Source organism: Benincasa hispida, chromosome 2 (assembly GCF_027475165.1).
Source record: "Benincasa hispida cultivar pf3 chromosome 2, pf3_genome.v1.1, whole genome shotgun sequence".
NCBI classification, from domain to species: Eukaryota; Viridiplantae; Streptophyta; class Magnoliopsida; order Cucurbitales; family Cucurbitaceae; genus Benincasa; species Benincasa hispida.
Genome location: NC_143479.1, coordinates 45,756,629 through 45,780,032, shown reverse-complemented (window position 1 = coordinate 45,780,032; position 23,404 = coordinate 45,756,629). Strand labels below are relative to the sequence as shown.

Below are 23,404 nucleotides of genomic sequence, written 5' to 3'. Positions count from 1 at the left end.
TTTAGCTAAGGCATGCTAGACGGCATCTTCACCTGTGAGAGCACAAGTGAAGATGTCATTCTAATCTGTCGAGAGAAGGTTAGAAGAATGCGTTAACTAAAGCGAGTAGTACTTCTAGAGATGGAAGCAACCTTGCATTCATTACGTTCATCCCTGTTTCACCACAGAGATGTGGGAACGTGGCCGATCACCGAGAGGTGTACGCCAAGGGAAAAGCGGAACAGTATTTATATCTTTAACGCAATTAAGGAACTTGCACTGTTTATATTAGTTATCTTTTCTGTTTCTACTTCGCACATAAGACTTGTCACCGCATTACACAATCTTTGCATAATCTTCACAGCTAGCCTTGACCTTAGTATCTTGTATCATGAAACCTATATCTTGTATCATCTTAACTTAGATTTACTTTACCATAATTTACTTTAATGCAATTTATGTTATTATCGCATTTTTACCGCTTACTTTACTTTATCGCATGTTTAATTACTTGTACACAAAACTCTTTTATAAATTGAAAAAACCCCTGGTCACATATATCATAAACATAACGCAATAACTTAAAACAGTCCCTATGTTCGACCTTGGATCACACGAGAAACTTGCGGTGAAATTATACTTGGTTTCAACGCAAGGAAACTTGTGACAACGCACAACATACTACAAGAACATTCGTTAATAATGCATATCTAGAAGTAGTATCACATATCATCGCATAAAATCTATATTGCCAAGGCATGGACTTGCATCATAGTACAAAGTCAGCGTTACACTTCTCTTTGGAAGAGAGGACTCGGTCATAGTAGAACTATGACTTGTGTTCATTAGAGGGATCGGTGATACTTAAAGAGTTAGATGTAACTACAGGGGCATAACAGTTATTGACCCAGCTATACTTACAAGCAATTTGTGAAGGGTTATTGCACTGTTGATTGGTTGATATGGACACAAAATATATCTGTAGTAAGGAGAGTGTAGCCGTCAGTCTTTAGTGGAGTGTTTGGCAGTTAACAGATGGTGGATCCCGTGACTAAAGAATTTAGTCACTTAGTCACGTACTATTGGAGCTTCAAGCTACATGTCCATAAGGTCTCCTTGGTAGCTCAATGGATTCAAGTTGAGAATCAGTTCTTGGGGTTGATTTGAAATGTTCAAATTGACAAAAGGAAATTTGATTATATATGATATGATCGGTGTGATGTATGAGATATATCAAGTGGAGGATTAATGTAAATGAGATTTACATTAAGTACCATAAAATAGAAAAAGAACTATGGTTTATATATTTCATGAGATGAAATATTAATTATAGGTTATAAATATCATATAGTAAGTTGGTTATCATATATATTTATAATAATATTAATTATTGGATAGTTATCTCTTTTTATCTAATAACCAATTGAGTGAGAGGTTATTGGTAGTTTTATGGTAACCGTGAGATAAAAAGAAAAAGATTTTCCTAAATTTAAAAGGAGTTGCCATTCTCATAAAGAAACTCACGATTTGCTGTTAAGTGAATTGGATTCACTAAACAGCTGAAAGAGAGACTAAACGATCGTGGAGTGACACTATACGATAGTTTACTCAGTTGGTCATAGCTAAACGATCACAGGGCATATTTCTATACGATAGCTTATCGTCTTCTAAACGATTGAGCATTCTTCTATACGATAGACTCTTCTCATCTTCCACTTGCTCAATCGTCTACACGATTGTTATTTCTCTGGTCTCTTCCTCTAACCAAGTCCACACAGAGCCCACACTTCTGGATTCTCACACCGAGAATGCCAAGATAGCCATTGTGGTGGTGTTCTCACTCAACTCGACTGAGTTCGAGGTTTTGGAGGCCGTTCGTTGGGTTCGTGATCTTGGAGATCATTGAGTTTGTGGTTGCTATTGATCGTGCTGAATTGCAGTCCTTGTATTGGAGCGTTCATGTGTTGTTGTCTTGGAGGCTAAACGAGCGTTCGTGATCAAGGGAGTTTGAACCATGAGACTTCAAAGGTATGTATAATTTTTCCCTTGATCTTATATGAAAGCATGCTGTAATTTCATATTATGCATGGCCCATAAGTTTTCGTTTCTTGTACTGTAATTGTGTATGTTCAATGTCGAACGGAATTTGGAATGATTATTCCGCTGCTCATGGAAATCCTCATGTCTGATTTCCTTCAGTGAGGATGGCAGATACCACCCTTTTGTGATACTTGCTGCCCATTTGAACTAGTTATAACTCATATTTAACTAGGAATAAGAAAAACAACTTTAAGTATAATTCCTTTGAAATTCAGTTCCATACAGCTTAAAAATGTTTTTACAAAACATTTGCCCGACCTCTTTAACAATTATTCTAGTTAACAATTTACTCATGGAAAACCTCGTCTTCTCGTAGAAACTTGGACTCCTTTGTACCTGCGAAGGGAAACATAAAAGAAATGAATGAACTTACAGGGTCTCTTTCAACCTATAGAAACAAATAGCTTAAACAACATATCCACATAAGGTCAATTCTCAAACCTTAAGCTCGAACGAGTCCATTCTCTGTTCTACTTACACATAAGATAGTTAAACATATCCCTCATATTCCTATGATGTGCACATAGATCCCCCTCTTATGGGCTCAAAAGTTAGGCCCGTCAGCCCTCTGACCATCCCATACGAGGTTTCTCTCATAGGCTCAGGAACTAGGCTTCATGGCGCCCTGACCATCCCGTGAGGGTCTGCCACAGGCTCAGAAACTAGGTCTTCCGACCCCTTGACCATCTCGGGCCACATATTCTCATCCTCATTCAACTCATACATCAATACAAGCATATAATTTATATAGATATGCTCAAGACCTTTAGAAAAATACCACTCACAGTTTATTCGCAAGAACCTTCTTCCTCTCGCGAGTTTCTTGGTTCCCCCTGTTTCCTTCCAAACCTCGGACCTGTATTATTTCAATAATAAACTTAGAGTCTCATGTTCAGGGTTAAAATAACCTTAGAATACCTTATTGGCCCTAAACTTAGCTTACCAACTCTTATTGATATGAAACTAGGCCTCTGTTCACTTTTGGACAGCAGTTAGACGCAAAGCAAACCATCCTTAAGCAGTTGGACGCATGAAAACACCTTAAGAATCCCTAGAAATCTTTTAATCAATGCATGGACTTAGGCTAGACGCATGACAACACTGATCAATGCATGGGCCTCCTCTGGTCGATGCATATACCTTACCCTGAAACCTTAATTTTCCCTAGAACTCTCATTTTGAGTCTTCTTTGAAGGGAGTTTGAGTTGTATGTTGAAATGAAGTTCTCCCGAGGTATTTAGTCCCTTAAAGGCGTCATTGTCACCCTTCCTAAGCCACCAACGCATGACACATTTGTTGCATGTAAATCCTAAGTGTCAGCACCATGCAAAGTCTAGTACAAAGGTCCTTGACACCTCCTACTTGTATGTGAGCTTGAGGTGTCTTCACCGTGCATAATCCAATGCAAAGGCCCTTTTGAGATGTTGCTCCAGCTTTTTGCATGTTCTATTATATGTCCACCTTACCCTAGACTCGACCAAGACTTTATTTGGTTGAGCCACGAACCCTATTTTGTTGTCAATCTGACCTTGCTCTCCAAGTTTTTCAAGCCAACGCATATTGGCCTAGGTTGGGCGCATGGTTACTTCATCAACAACACTCCATGCGTCCAACATCTCCTTCATGCATCCATAGGGTGCTTCCAACGCATGCTTCCTTAGTTTTGGACACATGGCTTCTTAACTATGTCACCAAATTGACTCTTATTCCCCACATAGCTTCCTCTTAGGCCTTTAGCAAAAGTATGTGCCCATCTTACCATAAGAATGCATCCAACTAGGGTTCTTGGCTTCCTTGGTGTAACTCTCTCCCAAAGATTTATCTTATGCTTCCATCTTACTCCTCATAGAGTCCAAATGGAATTCACAAAACCTCCTATGCACTAAACTTTAGTTCTATGCGCCCATCCCATCTTCATGCGCCAATCCTTCTTCCTCTTCCTTCTCCCTTGGTTTCTATCTTCTTCTCAAGGCATAGATTACTCCTTCAAATTCAAGGCTTAACCATGTGTCTTATTTTTCCCTCCAAGACATGCGTCCACTTGGCCATTAATGCTCCGTCTATGTGTCCAACCCTTCCCTCTTTAGGGTTTCTCCATTTATGGTGCCTTATGTTGTCCAACACTTAGCCAATTTCTCTCTCATAGTACCTTATGTGTCCATCATGCCTTCCCTATGCGTCAATGATGGTGTTCAACGCATGGTTCCTAGATTTATGACCTAATTTCATAGCATAGCTTTGCACATCCCCTAAGCATCCAAAGTTGTCCAAAAACTCCCTTTGGCCAAATTTTCCTAGATTTCTATCCTCTCATATGCTATGAACTCAACTCTTATTCTCATAGTATAGTTTGGAACTTATCTAAATTTTGGCCAAAGCATAGTTTAGGGACTTAGCTAAACTTTTACTTTCAAGGTTTGCACTCCAAGTTATTTTCTACCTCTAAGGGAATCCTGTGATGATGAGGGTGTTACAATTTGTCAAGCATTTCCATATTCTGTTAGGACACTAAGTGACTATTTAGCCCACCAACGTTTTAAGTTGGTGTAAACAATTTAACTTCAATAGTAAACACTATTAAAGATTATATTTATTGAGTAATTCTATATTCTCATCTTTTTCTACTTTTCTCATTCATCGAGGAATTTCATACTTCTCCTCTATCTCTACTTTTCACATTTATTAGTAATTTCATCTTTCTCTCTTAATCTACTTTTTACAATTATCGAGGAACTCTATTTTACAACTCTATACTCCAAACATATTCTTACTAATTTCGACATATTAACTCGATTCAGTGGGCCAAACGCCCCTAAATCTTCTTTTGATAGACTTGCACTCTGACTCTGGCATTATGCATCATTGGTTCTCTCATGCTAGAATTGATTCAACCATCCAATTTGTTCTCTTTAGAGATCAAATGCAAGTGTGATAAAAGACAAATTATAGCAAATTTTTTCACGGGTAAAAAAGCTTGTTGCTTGCATGTGAAGCTAGAAAATGAAAGGATATTTCTTGTAGTGTTCTCAAATTGAGATATTGAAAGGTACAATTATAACAACATTTTTAGTTTCAATGACGGTTTTTTTCTTTTTTTTTGTGTATTTTTCCAATTTAGTTCCAAATCCTTTAAAAGTTACAACTATCTCTTATATATTAAATTTCTTTTAATAAACTTTTTACAATAACTCATTATTAAAACAATAATGATATATGAATTTAAAAACAATAATTTTATAAGCTTATCAATGGTTAAACTACCAAACACATTAATGGATGAATTTACTAAAACATGTATCACATAAGGTTTGCACACTAAATCGTACAAAATGAGTAGTTTTTTTTTTTTTGGTTAGAAAAACAAATTGTATAGGTGTGGACTATTATGTTAATTTCATTAAATTAAAACATGGAATACTTTCATTTTAATTCTATTGATAATAAAGTGTATTACATTATAAGTTAATTATAATATTTTGTGATAGCGGCCACTTATTTTGAAACAAAAATTTAATAGAGAAGAAAATTTGAAATTGAAAATTGTTAAATATTTCAAACTAAATTAAAACAATACCTAATATTAGGGACTAGAAAATATATCTTTAGTCTAACTTATACATGCACATTTTTCTGACAAAAGATATGGTTGGCAATGGGCCGGGGGAGGGTTCCATCCTCGTATCCGATGGAGGAATTTGTCCCATCCTGTCGGAGAAATCATTCCCAATTTTTCCTATTATTTTCTCCTGAGGACTTTGTTAAAAAAAAAAAAAAAAAAAAAAAAAAAACCTAAAATTTCCTTTGTTCGAGTTTGAACACTTTAATTGAGTTTAGATTGGACTAAATTAAAAATTAGATTAAATGTAAAAAGTTATATATATATATAATCAGAGTCCGGGTCTGGATCCGGGTCTAGGTCCGAATTCCTAAAGAGGTCTCCGATCAAACCAAAGATTTTCCTTTCCAATCGGGATGGTACTCCATGGAGAGTCAACCCTAACAAAAGAGGACATTTTCTTTTTTCACTTTTCATATCAAAATCATAACTCGAAGAAAAGATGAAAAAATGTAAAAGAAAGCAAAGAAAACTGAAGAATTAAATTCAAAGTTATCTGTGAATTAAATCAATGGAAAAAGTTTTAACAAAATATGTGGTTGAAGTAAAGTTTCTCTTTAGGGAATGAATATTTACAAAATACAAAATAGAATTATTGACGAAGAAAAATACCCAAAAAGATTGAATTATTTTACGCATGTGAAAACCTTACGTTTATTTTAAAAAATTCTAATTGAAATCATGATTTTATATATTTATGTATATGCTTGTTTTAAGTCACATTCATATTCTTACCTAAGAAAGAGATTTAATATTATTTTATTTCATGCTTAAAATTTGCTTCTAAATTTTTAAGAATATTGAAATAGTTCCTAAATTAGGTTGTGTTTTATAGCTTTTTTTCCCCCTTTATTTATGTTCTAGATTTTGAAGAGTCTTCTCAAAACCAGTCATTAATTAAGTTTCTTAATATGTTAAAATTGAACAAATTACAATAAACAAATTACCTCAATTAATTATATATCCCAATTTGTTTGTAAAAAAGTCAAGCAAATAGTTTATTTTGATTGATTTATCTAGTTTTTTTTTTTTCCTCTTTTTCAATGATACATTGTTCCTTCTTAGTAAAAATTTTCACAAATTTATACGCCTATATATTACTTGTATATAATGTTATACAGTACAATTTAAAACATTGCTTACAACTTAAACAGTAAGAGAAAACATAAAATATACATGTTAAAACTAGAAAGGTAAGAGCTCATCTTGAAAGATCAAAGTTAAAATTGATAGGGATAAAGTTAAGATAAAACGATTAATTTCTTATGAACCAGATATATATAGGATAAGAATACTCAATCTAGCATAACATTCATCATCGTCCTTGAAAGATTAGGATAGTATGAATACTTTTTATTTATATGTACTTTGGAAAGAAATTAATAATTTATAGTGTGTTTAATATTTTTTTAAAATGATTTTAAAGAATCAAAAAATGTTTCTTTTAATCTTAACAGATAAAATTTCTTAAAAAATTGGATTAATTTAAAAGCTACTTAAAAAAAAAAAAAAAAAAAAAAAAAAAAAAAAAAAAAAAAAAAAAAAAAAACATACTTGAGAAAATGAGTGTCCAAGTGATCACCCCAAAAACTTCAAACTATGTAGTGAGGGAAAAAAATAAGTATGTGTAACTATTACTTTTTAATCTAAATAATTTGTTCAAAAACATTTTTTTAAAATGTAAGACATAAAATTATCATTTTTATTAAAAATGTTCTTTTAAAAAAAAAATTAATTAAAAGATAATCTAAACACATCATATAATAAGTTTGTAGCTATAATCATATAAAGGGTTAACTCCATTTTTTAATTAGAAGGAATGAGATTTTTAGTATGTGATACTTTCCCTACTTGAATTGACCAAATCTCTAGATTTGGTACAACTTATGCATCAAAGGGTATTTCACCTTTTTCATTTAATTTTTCTAGCCTCCTATTTTCTTTTAATAATATTATTCATATTGATTATAACACATGTATATATAAATAAAATTTGAAACAATTTCTCTCTATCAAAATTCTTCAATAGTAACCGCATTTATAAGTCTGAAATGACTAACTATACACTATGATGTATGAAAAAAAAACACATATGAGATATCTAAGATAATTATTATGGTAAAAAGTACATAAAAATTGTGAATTTTTTAAACTAGATTTTGATCATAGATAAAAACAAATAAATTTTTAGAGATCAACAAACAAATGACAAAATGAAAATACATGTATTATAAGAAGATGATGTTTTAATTTATATCGTGTGATTGTTCAAGATGGAATGTTACACACAAGGTTAGAGACGGATATGTTAGAGTCGAAGACAAAACTAACTGTTATAAAAGTTTCTTCGAGTATCTACAAGATGACAAAATATATAAGTTAGACTTCTAGAATTATGTTGAAGTGTGACAATAAATACCTCAAAAAAAGATTTTATAATTATCCTAGCACTTCTTTAAAATCCATGATCTTTACATAAGAACATACTCGTAAAAATATCTAAAATATTCAAGAAGTGTGTAAAAATATTATTTAATCATATTGGACCCTAACAATCTCACATCTATAAAATAAGAATTGTGTCCGTCTTTAAGACAAACTATAGAAAGCTAAAAGAAGAAAAGTTAGAAAGACTAAGAAGATCATATTTATATTTCTTTTAAAAGTATTCATATTTATATTTCTTTTAAAAGTATTCATATTTATATTTCTTTAAATAATAGTTTGTTTCTTCCAAATAATTATTGTTTTTATCTATATGTACTAATTTCTTCAACATGATAAAAAAAAATGTTTTGGAAAACCCAATATCTACTAAATTATTAGTCTAAAGCAAAAATGTTCAAGCTATATTGATTCAAGCATAGTTTAAGTATAAGTAGTTAGTTGTTACTATCTTCTTTATAAAAAAATAGGTTTAATTACATAAATATTTTTTTGTGATATATATATCAATACACATGAGAATATTTCATTGACAATTGTCCAAATTAAATTTTATTGAAAAGTTTGCAAGCACTTGTTCAAGTTCAAAATTAAGATTACAAACACTTTTCAAAATTTTAAGTGCAATTTGGTGAAATTGAGGTAAAAGTTGATACCTTTGTTGAGTTTAAGGTTAGAAATTAATTTTTAAATTTGTTAAAAATGACTCCAACTAATAAAAATATCTTAATGTGGAAGTCTCAATATTATAAAAATGTATAAAAACAAAAAGATTAAAAAAAATTTATTTAAATGAATGAATAAATATTTTATACCTTTTAAATAGCCAAAATGCTTATTATTTATAGGTTAAAGTACAATTTTAGCCATTATACATTGGGATTCGATCAATTTTCATCATTATATTTTCAATATATCTTACATTTAGTTCCTATTATTAGTTTATTATTGATTTTTAAATTTTTTTTATTATCTATAAGCATTTTCATTATGAATCCGGTTACATATTCACATGATATATTTTATTGCATGAAAATTATTATTATTTTTTTAACCATATTTATTTTGTTGGAATATTTTTGCATATATCTAAGAATATATTGATAACTATGTTTGTTTCACTTTACAATATTTTAAGAATACCCTTATAACTATTTATTAATTTATAATTAATTTAATATAATTTGAACTTATATAACATATCGATCATTTATTAATTTATACAATTTATATTATTTTTATATGTTGTTTTTCTCAACAAATTAATATATAATAATTTAAGTTTTTTTATAAAATAAATTTAAATTTAAATTTAAATATTTTGCTAAGAAAATAATTACTATGATATAAGCAAAAAAGAGTGATATATATGATTGATAATATTTATTTTAATTATAATTATAATTATATATAAGAAAAAAAAGGAATGGCAAAAACATAAAATAGAAATGCTCTCAACATGATAATTTCATAAAATTCATGTTTCATGTGGGTATCCAAAATTCTCCAGAGACCCTCTACAAGAGCATCTTAGGATGTCCAAAAATTTATCGATTCCAAGAGATATTATAATACACAAAATAAATGTGGTAATCTAGAAGCCCACCCTATAAGAACTTACTATGCCCGTAGAAAAAATGACTCGAAAATATATAATTATAAAAAGAAAAAAAAACAATGACCACTTTTGTGTATTTTTCCAATTTCAAATTTTTAAAAGTTTCAATTTAGTCAGTCATATATATTAAATTTCTTGTAAAAAAGTATTTACAATAACTAATTATTACAAGAATGATGATAAATGAATTTTAAAACGATAATTTTATGAGTTTGTCAATGGTTAAAATACTTAATATATAACAGATACTACAAATTGTGTAATTTTGGTTCACATAAAGTTTTGCACACTAAATCGTACAAAATTAGTAATTTTTTAAATAAATTTGATTGGTGAAGAGTAATATCTAAATTTCATCAAATTAAAATTAGAGTACTTTAATATTAATTCTATTGATAAAATATATTATATAAGTTAATTATAACCACATTTTGTGATAGTTATGACTTATTTTTAAACAAAAATTAGTTAACATACGAGAAATTTAGAAATTGAAAATTTTTAAAATATTAAAAACTAAATAGAAACAATATTAGAGACCAAAATATATCGATCATTAGCTTAAATTTTATATACACATTTTTCAGATGAAAAAACATTTTATTTTTCCTCTTTTTTATTATCAAGATTTTAACTTAAAGAAATGATGAAAGATGTAAAAGAAAGCAAAGAAAATTGGAGGAGAACAATTGAAATCAAAGTTATTTGTGAATTAAATTAATGGAAAAGTTTTTTTTAAAAAAAAAAAATCTTTGGTTGAAGTAAAGTTTCTCTTAAGGGAATGAATATTTATAAGGAACAAAATATAAATTTTGGCAAAGAAAAGAAAAACAGGAAAAGAATATATATGGGCAAGCTAACCCAAAAAGATTGAATTATTTATGCATGAAAATATTATGTTTATTTTAAAAAATTTCAATTGAAGGCATAATTTTATATATTTAGTGTATGCTTTATTATAAGTCACATTCATCATGTTATTTCTCATGCTTAAAATTTGCTTCAAAATATTTTCAAGAGTATAGAAATAGTCCCTAAATTAGGTTTAATTTCTTCTATTTTAAAGTTTTTTTTTCTTTTTTGAAGAATTAGGATAGTATTATTTATGTTCTAAATTTTGAATAGTTCTTTTCTAAGATCATTCATTAAGTAGGTTTCTTAATATGTTAATTTACAATAAAAATCTCAAATTAAGTTATATACCGTTTTGATTGTCAAAAAGAGTGCCAATTGTTTCGTTTGATAGTTTTATCTAGTCTTTTCCTTTCTCTATTATTTTTTTCATACTCGATGATATATAATTATTCGTTCTTAATGATAAATTTTCAAATATTTATACACCCATATGTTATCTATATATAATATAATTTTGTACATAACAATTAAAAGGATTACTTATAATTCAAACAATTAAAACAAAACATAAAATAAGACAAAGTGGATAGGATGAGTACATTATAGGTCTAACCTAGAACATTTGCATTTATAAGAGAGTGAATAAAAAGTAATTTTATCATCATTAATTCATCCCAAGTTTCTCTTGTGTCCAAGCAAGTTTACCATTCTAGATTCTAGTCCATCTTTTCAAATGGATTGTTTTCAAATACAGTAAAATAATCAACTTATTTACAAAAATTGTAAAATGTCACTATATATCAATGATAAATATATTAATATTAGTATCCATTAGTATCTATCACTATTTAGCTGACCGACAGTGACATTTTGTTATATTTGAAAATAATTTTAACGGTTATGTTATTTGAAACGATTACTCTTTGAAAATCTTTAATTTTATTAACAAGTAAAAGAATGACACGTGTACTTATTGCACCATAGTGTATTTATTACCATTTTATTTCTTAAAAACAAAAACACTTTTTATTTATATGTGCCCTTACAAAATTAATAATTATAAGTGTGTTTAATTTAGTGTTTTTTAAAATGATAATTGTTTTAAATGACAAACGGTTGAAAATATTTTCAAATATAACAAAATATCACTGTCTATCAATAATAGATGGTGATAGACACTGATAAACATGTATCATGTAAGTGATCGATAGTGACATTTTACTATATTTGTAAATAAGTTGGCTCATTTTCCTATATTTAAACACATAACTTTTTTTAAAATGATTTTAGAGGATAAAAAAAATATATTTTTTAATTTATTCTTAATAAATAAAAATATCTTTACAAAATTGGATAATTTAAAAACTTTTTTTGCAAAAACATACCTGAGAAAAGAAAAATTTACATAAAATTATATTTTTTAATAAAAATATTTTTTTAAAAAAACTTAAACTAGAAGGTAATATCATCATATAAAGGATTAACTCCTTTTGTTTTTAAATAGAAGGAATGAGTTTTTTAGTATGTAATAATACTTTCCCTACTTGGATTGACCAAATCTCTAGATTTGGTACAACTTATGCATCAAAGGGTATTTCACCTTTTCATTTTAGTGTTCAATTCTTCTAGCCAAGTATTTTTTTTAGCCATCTCTTTTTTCAAAAGGATATTATTATTGGTATTGATTAGACAATCTTTGTATATATAAAATAAATCAAAACAATTTCTCTCTATCAAAATTCTTCAATAGTTTCAATATTTATTAATACGTAAGGATTAATTGCACAATATGACATATGAAAAATGAATAGAGATATTTAAAATAACTATTACGATTAAAGATACATAAAAGTTGAAACATTATTTAATATATACTGACACAATAATATGACCGTTGAGAGAAATTTCTTTAGACTAAATTTTGATTATCCGTCTAATGATAATGAAAATAAATAAATATTTAAAGGTTAACAATCTACTATGATTGATGTAATACAATAGACAAATGACAATTTGAAAGCATATATATAATGATGTTTTATATCATATAGTTGTGTACGATGGGATGTGATACAAGATTAGAGATAGATATGTTAAAGGTAAAAGACAACATTAACTATTCTAGAAACTTCTTTGAGTATCTACGAGGTGATGGAAGTGTATAAATTAAATTTCTAGAATTATGTTGAAGTATGTAAATAAATACCTCAAAAAAAGGTTTTAGAAATATCCAAACATTTCTCGAGAAACCATAAAATTCTAGAGATTTCCTTTACACGAGAAAACATTCATTGAATTATCTAAGATATTCGAGAAGTATCTAGAAAAAATATTTAACTTGGACCTTAGTGATCTCACCTCTATAAAATAGGAATTGTGTCCTTTGTTAGACAAATTATAGAAAGCTAAAGCAAGAAAAGTTAGAGAAAGTTAGAAACACTTAGAAGATCATATTTGTATAATTTCTTTCCAAAGTGTATATATTTATATTTCTTTAATAAAATTTCTATCTTCCAAGTAATTGCCTTTTTTCTTTTTGTCCTAATTTCTTTAACATGATTAAAAAAAATTAACCTAACATTATTTTTTTAAAGTATAATTGGGATAGGAGATTCAAATCATAAAATTCGTGATTTCTAGTACACTCGTATGTCAACTGAGTTATTGAACAATTTAATAGTCAATGTTATCTAAATGATTAGTTAAAAGCAAAAATGTTCCGATTATATTGATTTAAGCATGGTTTAAATAGTTAGTTGTTTCTGTTACTTTCTTCTTCAATCAAATATAGGTTTGATTACATAAATATTTTTTTTATGATATATCTAAAATAATATAGATCAATTCCATTGACAATTGTACAAATCAAATTTTATTAAAAAGTTTGCAAACGCTTAATTCAAGTTTAAATTAAGATTACAACATTTTTCAAATTTTAAGGTAGAATTTGGTAAAATTGAAAAGTTTAAGATGAAAGTTGATGCATTTTGTTGAGTTCAAGGTTAAAAATTAATATATTTTCTAAATTTGTTAAAAATGATTCTAACTAATAAATAAATATCTTACCTTTATAACATAACAAGGTTTAAAAGTCTCAATATTATGAAAAATGTCCAAGAGATATTTTAAGAAAGTTATAAAAGCAAAAAGATTAAAAGACTTGATTAAATTAATTAATAAGTATTTTATACTTTTTAAGTAGCCAAAATGCTTATTATTTATACATTAAAATACTATTTTAGTCGTTATATATTGAGATTTATCTAATTTTAGTCATTATATTTTCAATATACCTTAAATTTGGTCTTTACTATGAGTTTATTGTCAATTTTTTTTTATTCTTATCTATAAGCATTTTCATTATATATATTTTTTTTGTTATATATTCACATAATGTATTTTTTTGAATGAAAATTATTATTATTGCTTAACCAATTTCAATAAAAATTATTTTCGATGTACTAATTTGAAATTTATTTAGAGTACTTAGACTAAAACTAAACATTAGAAAGTAAAGAGACTTAAATTGAATAACTCTCAAAATACAACAATCCAAATGGTAGTTTAACCTTATTTATAATATATTCTCATGGGTAACAATTTGTTACTTCATCTTCTTTTATTAAAATTTTTACGGTATAATATCAAGTAAACTCTTTATATAGAGACAAAATTATGGGCATATTACAAAAACTATTCCTGAAGCATCGTGGTAGTTGCAATTACACCCTTAAACTTTTAATTTTAAAAGTCGAGCCTCCAAACTTATAGAAGTGTAAAAATTTGACCCTCAAACTTATAATAGTTGTAAAAATTAGACCCTAAATGATAAAATTCGAAATCCAAACTTATACGATTATTACAATGTTTACAATTATATAAACTCGAATGTCCAATTTTAACACTTTTATAAATTATATAGTTCAATTTCTATAATTAAAAGTTTAAGGGTATAATTGTAATTACGACTATACCTTAGGTGTGAATTTTACAGTCCCCTAAAATATTTAATAGTTACCCATTTTTAATATTTGGTCATTATTTTTATTTTTTTACCCTATATATAAATATATATATATATAAAGTAATGGAAGATATTGAAAGATATTTTTATTTGAACTGCAATTAAAACAAAAGCAAAACTATGGTCAAATGGGGAAAGAAGAGTGCCCCCACTGTGAGCTGTCGGAAGCTTCAACAATCACCTACTCTCAGTTCTATTCTTTACCATTTCTCATAGCCAATCAAAAATCGCCACGTGTACTGAATCTATTTGCCCATTGCCGACATTTCCTTTGGCCACTCAACCCGTTTATTCCTCCACCACGTTTTCCGACACACAAACTATTTTTGTGTTTTTCGTTTTCCCCGCCAAAATTAATTAACAAATTGTTCAAATACCATTTTCCTTGCTATATTTTGTGTTTCATTGTATTTTTTTATTCTATATTTTTAATTGTTTATTTGTACTTTCTTAACATGTTGATTCATTTTGGACTAATTGCATAAACTAACTTTAAAATTAAATATTTGAAATATTGGAATATCTTGAATTTATTATCTAGCATTTCGAACAACTGAATACGATTGTCTTGTAAATCTATTCAGAATTCATATTCAAAATATTATTATTTATGGTTATTTACGATTATGACCTAAGGTTTAGAGAATTACACTATATAAATTCTCTAACCGTGACACCATTTTGTACTATGAAAATATTCTCTTAAATAATGTTGTTCTTCCTCTGTCCGTGGACGTAGCTAACATACTGTTAATGAACCACGTATATATGTGTTGATGCTCCTTATGATTTTTTTCGTATTCTTTAATTGTTGATTTAATATAAAGATAACAATGTAACAAAATTCAAAGTATAGTAATAAAAATAATATTTTAAGTTATATTAATAATACCATTTTTTTACAAAAAATAATAAAATAAAAAGAAATCGTAAACACATAAATTATAAGTCTCATACAATATGTTTCGAACTGAATATGAACGAGTGTGTAGATTCATATATTTATGAAAAAAAGTATAAAATGAATAGGATTGACAACGGGGTCAGGTCAGGGCAAGGCAGGGAGGGTTCCCGTTCCCATCCCCGATGGAGGAATTTACCCCATCCTGCCATTTGAAGGTGAGGATGGGGGCTGAGATTCCTCGTCAGGAAATGGGTCTCTATGGGGATCCATTCCTCGTTTTCCTTTTTTGTTTCTCCATGGGGACCTTTTTAAATTTTGATTGATTTGGGCTTGGACACTTTAATTGGGTTTAGATTAGGCTAAATGAAAAACTACTAAATATAAATAGTTAGAATACCTAATATACATAGAAGAATATATTAAAAATCTAATTGGAGCTAGGCCGGGGACGAAGAATTATATTAAAAACCTAATCTAAAGAGGTCCCCAATTTGATCCCATCCCCAGTCAGACAGGAGATTCTCGTGATCGGGGCCTTCCAAGAACCCAACCCTGTGAGAAATTTTGCTAATCCTAAAAATGATATTTACCTTTTGCTTAACAATGAGCTTTTAAAATTAATTTAGAGAAGCCAAAATGAGCAAAATTCATTTGACATAATTTTGTATTATCGATCTCGAGATTAGAGGTCCAATCGTCAAACGTATTGTAAAAAAAGAGAAGGTGAGAAAGTTTTTTTAGAAATGACTTTTGAAATTTTTATTTTTATAAAAACCTTAGATTTTTTTTTTTTTTTTTTAATGAGAAAACCTTTGAAGTTTAAGTTAATCAATATGACCAGATTGATAATTTAACAAAATTAGGTAGATGTAACCATTTGTTGGTTGTAATTGATTGTCGAGAAAGACCCAATGACTTTCCACCTCTTTTCTCATTTAATATAAATTTAAGTATGTAAGGTAATTTCGTAATTATGCTATCATTTCACGTTCAATATGTAACAAAAAAAGAAAACATATGTTGTACTTTTAATTAATACGGAATATATATTTTAGTATTATAAAAATAAGCATTAAAATTATAATTTATAAAACAAGCTCTAAAAAATAAACAAATAAATAAATAACATAGGGAAAAAAAAACCGCATAAAAGAATTGCTCTCACAAACTATCACAGTGGCTTTACCTTCTCCCTCTAGAAGGAAGCTTTTTCGTCTTTTCTTCGTCGGAATCCGCCGCATTCTCCGGCCACCGCCCGCCATGGTTTCTACTGTCACCGCCGCCGTAAAGCTCTCCATCATATTCGCTTCTCTTCTTCTTTCCTTTGGAATTTCATCTGCCTCGCCAGAATATTCAAAGCCTCGCCCGTCGTCTCCTTCCGCTAATTCCTCCGGCCAGATTAACTCCAACTCGGTCCTCGTCGCTCTACTGGACTCGCATTACACCGAGCTTGCAGAGCTGATTGAGAAGGCTCTGTTATTGCAGATTCTCGAAGATGCTGTTGGAAATCATAATCTCACCATTTTCGCACCGCGAAACGAAGCTCTGGAGCGCGATCTCGACCCCGAGTTCAAGCGGTTTCTTCTCGAGCCAAGGAATTTGAAGTCACTTCAGACGCTATTGACGTTTCACGTCATTCCGACTCGTATTGGATCGAGCGAGTGGCCAAGGCATTCTGAGTCGACTCGCCACCAAACACTCTCCAATCACATCCTCCGATTGACTCACCACCGCACCGGCGAACGAACCGTCGATCTCGCTAAGGTCATTCAACCAGACGCCATTACTCGGCCTGACGGCGTCATCCACGGAATCGAACGACTCCTCATTCCTCAGTCCGTACAAGACGACTTCAACCGCCGACGGAATCTCCAGGCTATAACCGCCGTGAAACCGGAAGGAGCACCAGAAGTTGATCCGAGGACTCACCGTCTGAAGAAGCCGGCTCCACCGGCCGAACCTGGCTCTCCCCCGGCTCTTCCAATATACGACGCATTGGCTCCAGGACCATCGCTAGCTCCGGCTCCCGCGCCGGGACCAGGTGGACCACACCACCACTTCAACGGGGAACGGCAAGTGAAAGATTTCATTCACACTCTTTTACACTACGGCGGTTACAACGAAATGGCGGACATATTAGTGAATCTAACGTCCTTAGCCACGGAAATGGGAAGGTTAGTTTCAGAAGGCTATGTATTAACCGTTTTAGCGCCGAACGATGAGGCGATGGCGAAACTGACGACGGACCAACTGAGCGAGCCAGGGGCGCCGGAGCAAATCATGTACTACCATTTGATTCCAGAGTATCAAACGGAGGAGAGTATGTACAATGCGGTTCGCCGATTTGGAAAAATCCGATACGATACATTGAGACTGCCGCATAAAGTGGTGGCGCAAGAGGCCGACGGTTCGGTGAAGTTTGGGCAGGGAGATAGCTCGGCGTACTTGTTCGACCCTGACATTTACACCGACGGCCGTATCTCAGTGCAGGGGATCGACGGAGTTCTACTTCCGCCGGAGGAGACGGAGGCGAAAGTGTCGGCAAAAACAGTTCAACACGTGAAGGTAGTGGCCAAGCCAAGAAGAGGTATGTGAAAGCTAAATTTCAGCTGCTTTTAGCTTGCAGTACATTTTTTTCCATGAATCTATTGCTCTGTTATCTTTGTTAGTTTAGGGTTTCACGGCGGTTCTTAGCTCTAGTTGTCTAATTCCGGAGGCCGGATTGATTGGGGATTTAAGAAAAATGTTAAATTACAAGTTCGGGTCATTAAACTTTGGGATTGTGTCAATTTAGTCATTGAACTAATATCTTATAGCTTCTTGAACTTTTAATTTTGCGTTGAAGTACTTAAACTTTCAATTTTGGTATCTAATAGGTCCGAACAAATTTGAAAAAATTAATAATAATTGATGTTAAGAATCAACGATAAAAAATAAATAGAAAACGTAAAGCAAAAGAGAACGACCCGAAGGTTTAAATAGTTTACTAACAGTGTGTTAGCTATGTCTACGGGACGGTGGAAGAACCATTTTATTAGGGAGAACAGACTACAAAATTGACACACCTCTAGGCTTAGAGAGTTTATATAGTGTAGCAAGACCCTTGTACTTCGTCGTTTGAAGCGTCATATACCAGATTCAAAGCAATCTATCAATTGATCTATTCGATATAATTGAAATTCTATATCAATAGAACCGTATTATTTCAATTTTTTATCTGATAGATCAATGAATTAAAAAAATTCATAAGACTAAATTTATAATTTTGAAAGTTCAGAGATAAAAGATAGAAATCTCGAGACTAAACTTATAATTTAACCTAAAAAGAAATTATATAGGTACACAGTGAAATTTTGTGGTGTATAGTGAAATTCACTCATTGGAATTGCTTGGGATGTGGGGATTTGGTAGCAAAGTTTGATGCGTTGAGATGGGCCTTTTATGAAACAAATTTTGTGGTTGAAGTTTACTTTTGAAGAAAGAGAGTGAGTTTCTTCAATGGGGTTGCTTGGAATCTCTCTGTATAATAATCTGATGAAAACAAAAATTCCAAGTAAAATCTTCCTTAGGGTTTCATTTTTTTTTATTTTTTTATTTTTCAGTAGCTTGACTTAGTAAGACATTGTCAACAAATTTTTTTTTCACTAAGATCACATTCTATTTTGTATTAATCTTTGGATTGTTGTGATAATTATGCATGTGGGTTTTGTTTGTCTTTATGTAAATTGGATTGGACATGATTAGAATTATCAATGGAGTGGCTGTTGAGTTATCAAAATCACCAAATGAGTAGAAAAATAATTAAATAGTTTTTTTTTTTTTTTTTTTTGACTATCTCAATTTGTTTTGTTAATAAAAGGTAAAAAAATGAATAGGAAAAAAGAGAAGTATGAGAGGACAACAAAAATAATTAATTGGGTTGGTGAACTCAGAATATCTTATGGAATTTTAAGGGATGGGACCCTTTGAAGAGAAAAACATTTAAAACAACAGCTGGTAGAGAGAAAAAGCTCCTGTCATTTGCCCATTAAGTTGCCCCCTTTACATATTATTCTTCTTTACCTAAAATATTGTTGGCCTCTTCACAAGTTTTAGATTTAATTATTCTCATTTATTCTGACCACAGAAACATTCATTGAATTTTATATAAAATTTCATTCTACTCATTGTGATTAATTTTGTTTAAATCATTTAGCATAAACTTGACTTGGCATTGGCATACATCTGTTTCTTATGCCATGTTTGTAGACAAAACAAAATACTTGGCCATTAAGACTTTGTTAGTAGACATTTCGGAGGCATTTGGGTAATAAGTTGTTATTATAGTCCTAAATTATTATAGTTGGGCTATAATAGTTTGTGTTTAGGATGGAGATTATTTTAGTTTGGGTTATAATAGTATGTATTTGAGATGTAAACTATTTTCGTTTGAGAAGGAAATAGTAAACATTGTAACAAGGGAAAAAATGATAAATGTAAAATAGTAAAAATTGTAGCAAATAGTAAATACTATAGCAAATAAAGGTTTTGACACGACTGTAGTTAATTGAGGAACATTAAATAGTATTTACTGTAGCAAGAGATGATTATTAGTCTTAGGATAGTCTTTGCCCTAAACATACCCTTTGGTTCTAGTTTTTCCTTTAGTAATAGTTTTCATATTTCATAATTCCTTTAGCCCTAAAATTTGGTTTAATTTTGAAAAAAATTTCTCAAAAGTAACAACTAAAGAAACTCATAGATATGTAAATAGTGTTTATATGTGTTATTTTCAAAAACAAAAAATCATATGATTATCAAAAGAAAAGTAGATTGAAATACATTTTATGAGTGTAAAATTTGAGAGGTTGTAAATGGGATTTAAAATTGGTGTTGTTTTGTTTGTGTTATTCCAATGGCAGGGAAATTACTTGAAGTGGCATGTCGGATGCTAGGAGCCTTTGGACAAGATTCTCATTTCACAACTTGCCAATGAACAGTTTTCGCCCACAATTCTCAAACAGACAGGTTTTTTTTATTCTTCTTTTTTAAAACTCATTTCTTGCTGCCCATCTTATAATTTTTCTGCAAATGTATGATTGCTTGGATTAATTTGTTCGTAGTATTAGATAATATATAGTTCCATTTCAAAACCAATTCGTTATGACTTATAAATATTGCGAGGTCTTTTGATTTTTTCAATGTAGATACTTAACACGTGGGATGAAATACTCTTTCTGAAATTCCTTGTTTTGGTCTGTTTAATAATGATCATAGTTCTTACTCTTATTTCTAATAATCATACTTTCCTCTTTGATCATGTAATCTACCTCCAAAACCAATTTCAAAACTCGAACTAAATGTTAAAATACAAAATCAAAGTAGGACAAGATAAAGATATGTTAATAAAGGATGAGCAAGATAAGATAAGATTACTTACTAAAGAATAGAGAAAATTTTATGTTTTAAAAATGAGAAATTCCAATATATCAATAAAAAACACAACCAATTTCAGTATAGGTCAATTAGTTTAGGCATATATCTCCGACCAATCAAGAAGTTAATTTTTTTATTTATTTTTTTATTTTTAATTTTAAAAAGAACCTAAAACCATTTGTGTTGTTGTTTGTTTATTTTTGTCAATTTCTTGAGTTGCAATGCAATTTGATTAATATAGATATTCATGTTTGTTGATTCAGATGCAGAAATGTTTTACATGAAGATGTAGACCTCCTTTAATGGGTGGACTTGGGATGCCCTTCATCCCCCTTTTTCTCCTCTTTTTTTTTTTTTTTTTTTTTTTTTTTTTTTTTTTTATGTGAGTTTGTGAGTAAAAAAAAAAAAAAAAGAAAAAAAAAGGAAAATTCACTGTGAATTTCAATCCTCAACCATACTGTTTAGTACATAACTGTATTTTTTTTCTTACATTTTTCTTTTTTTTAAAAAATTTAGATGTTATGGTGATGAGTAAAGTGGTTGAAATGGCAACATAGATGGGGGTGGAGTGTCTTGTTCTGTATTATTCCCCCACTTAATAATAAATTCAAAGCAGAAATTTGTGCAATACAATAAATTAGTATTTTCCCTCTTCTATTACCAATTTTCCTAATTTTTTATTATCATGACATGAATCTTTGCTTTGAGTACACTTCTTGACTTTTTATTATTTATTCATTTAAGTTTTATTACTTCATATGTCTTACTTTTGATTTTTCATCTTTTTTTTTTTTTAAATATCTTGAGATTAGTATTGAATTTTTAAACTTATATTACTTTCATCATTGTAATTTCTATTTCTTTTGGCGTTTGTACTTTAAACTTTGGTTCATTTTAATTCTTTATTTTAAACTATTGATTGTTTTGGTCTTTTCATTTCTAAGAGGCTAAAATGACCACTTTTTTAAAATAGTATATGGATCAAAATAAAGATCTTGCAAGTATAAAAACCAAAATAATCAAAGTACATTCTATAAATTTGGTTCATGTTAGCTCTTTTTTAAAGGACCACAAGGATTATTTGTTAGAAGTATAAGGACTAAAATGGACAATCTAAAAGTATACATAGACTAAAATAGAAAATATGAGGATCAAATTAGTACTTACAATTTTTTTTTTTTTTTCATAACATTGGTGTGGTATGCAAAAAGCACTTCTATTTTAATATAAGGAGCCACATTAGTTGTAAAATTGTAGAAAACAAGATAATTGTGGAGTTGTTCACAATTCACATGTATGGGCATGAAGTTAGGTTGGATAAAAATATTCCTTGACTCTTGAATAAAAAAAAACTATTGACATTCTTAATCCATCCAATTTAAAATCTCATATCCATGTACTTCATAAAAAAAAAGTGTTTACATTTTATTCTTTTTCATTTTAATTTTAATTGACTTTGTTTGACTTTTCTCTTTTACCAATTAAAAAGTGAAATATAATTATAAAAATGTCTATGAGCAAGTTTTACGAATTAATATTTTTTACAGTATCGTAAAGTGGTTAGAAATGATCTATATCAACTCGATTTAGACTGTGTTTGAAATAAATTTTCAAATGTTTAATTTAAAAAACAAGTTATTTTAAAAAAAATTGGGGTGTTTTAACAATCACTCAAAACAACTTTACAAGTATATTTTAATCCATTTTTATAAAAAAAATGTTTAAATAAAAATAAATTATTTGAAAAACACTTTCTTCTTAAGTTAATCCAAAAAGGTCCTTAGTTTAGAATTAGAAATCAAATCAAGGCATATCTATACTCAACCACTTTTTAACTTCAAAAGTTATTTAGCTCATGGATAATACTTGGATGCATCCCAAGATGCACCCATATATGCTTTCTCTCTCATCCCTCACACCAAAAAAATGAATTACAATATTTCAAAAAAGAAAAAAAGATTTGTCACGTGGCAAATTATGATTTGATAACTTAGTGGAATGCACAAAGATAAATGATGCCGGGAATGCACCCGCTCTGTTTTGTTTAGGAACATTATATGGGGTTTTATGAGGAAAATTAACATATGTGTTTGTTTCATGGATTTTATTCAAAATCTTAGGTACTAATTATCTTTAGGTAAAAAAGTCCCCCAAAATGTAGGTTTTTATTGTCCATTAAAAAAAATGGGATTTCTTTTGTGGACTTGTGCATGAGAGAGATAAAACCAGGGAAAATTAAAAGGATATTGTCCTTTTAGAAATTATTTAGAAAAATATTGTTGTTTTCAAATTATTTGTTAAAATATTATTATTATTATTATTATTATTTTTTTTTTTTATAAATAAGTTGAGGATTGAAAATTCTATCTAGATAGGTCGAATTTTGAACCCTCGACCTTTCCACATTTGCACTCGAACTTTGAACCCTCGACCTTGTCCTAACATTAT

At 29.6% G+C, this 23,404-nt stretch overlaps 1 protein-coding gene across 1 annotated transcript; it reads left to right on the top strand.

Moving 5' to 3' along the window:
- The first annotated feature begins 16,653 nt into the window (after nucleotides 1-16,653).
- Nucleotides 16,654-21,613, top strand: LOC120071408 (fasciclin-like arabinogalactan protein 17). Its single transcript, XM_039023680.2, has 3 exons — nucleotides 16,654-18,128; nucleotides 20,443-20,548; nucleotides 21,220-21,613. Exons 1-2 carry the CDS (start codon nucleotides 16,802-16,804, stop codon nucleotides 20,514-20,516), a joined length of 1,401 nt encoding a protein of 466 aa, XP_038879608.1. The 5' UTR covers nucleotides 16,654-16,801; the 3' UTR covers nucleotides 20,517-20,548; nucleotides 21,220-21,613.
- The last annotated feature ends 1,791 nt before the right edge of the window (nucleotides 21,614-23,404 follow it).

Bases quoted from the DNA above. Each gene is read 5' to 3' on its own strand.
- LOC120071408 (XM_039023680.2), top strand. From the start codon at position 16,802: ATGGTTTCTACTGTCACCGCCGCCGTAAAGCTCTCCATCATATTCGCT. The intron at 18,129-20,442 runs GTATGTGAAAGC...TTCCAATGGCAG, and splicing joins AGTGGCCAAGCCAAGAAGAG to GGAAATTACTTGAAGTGGCA.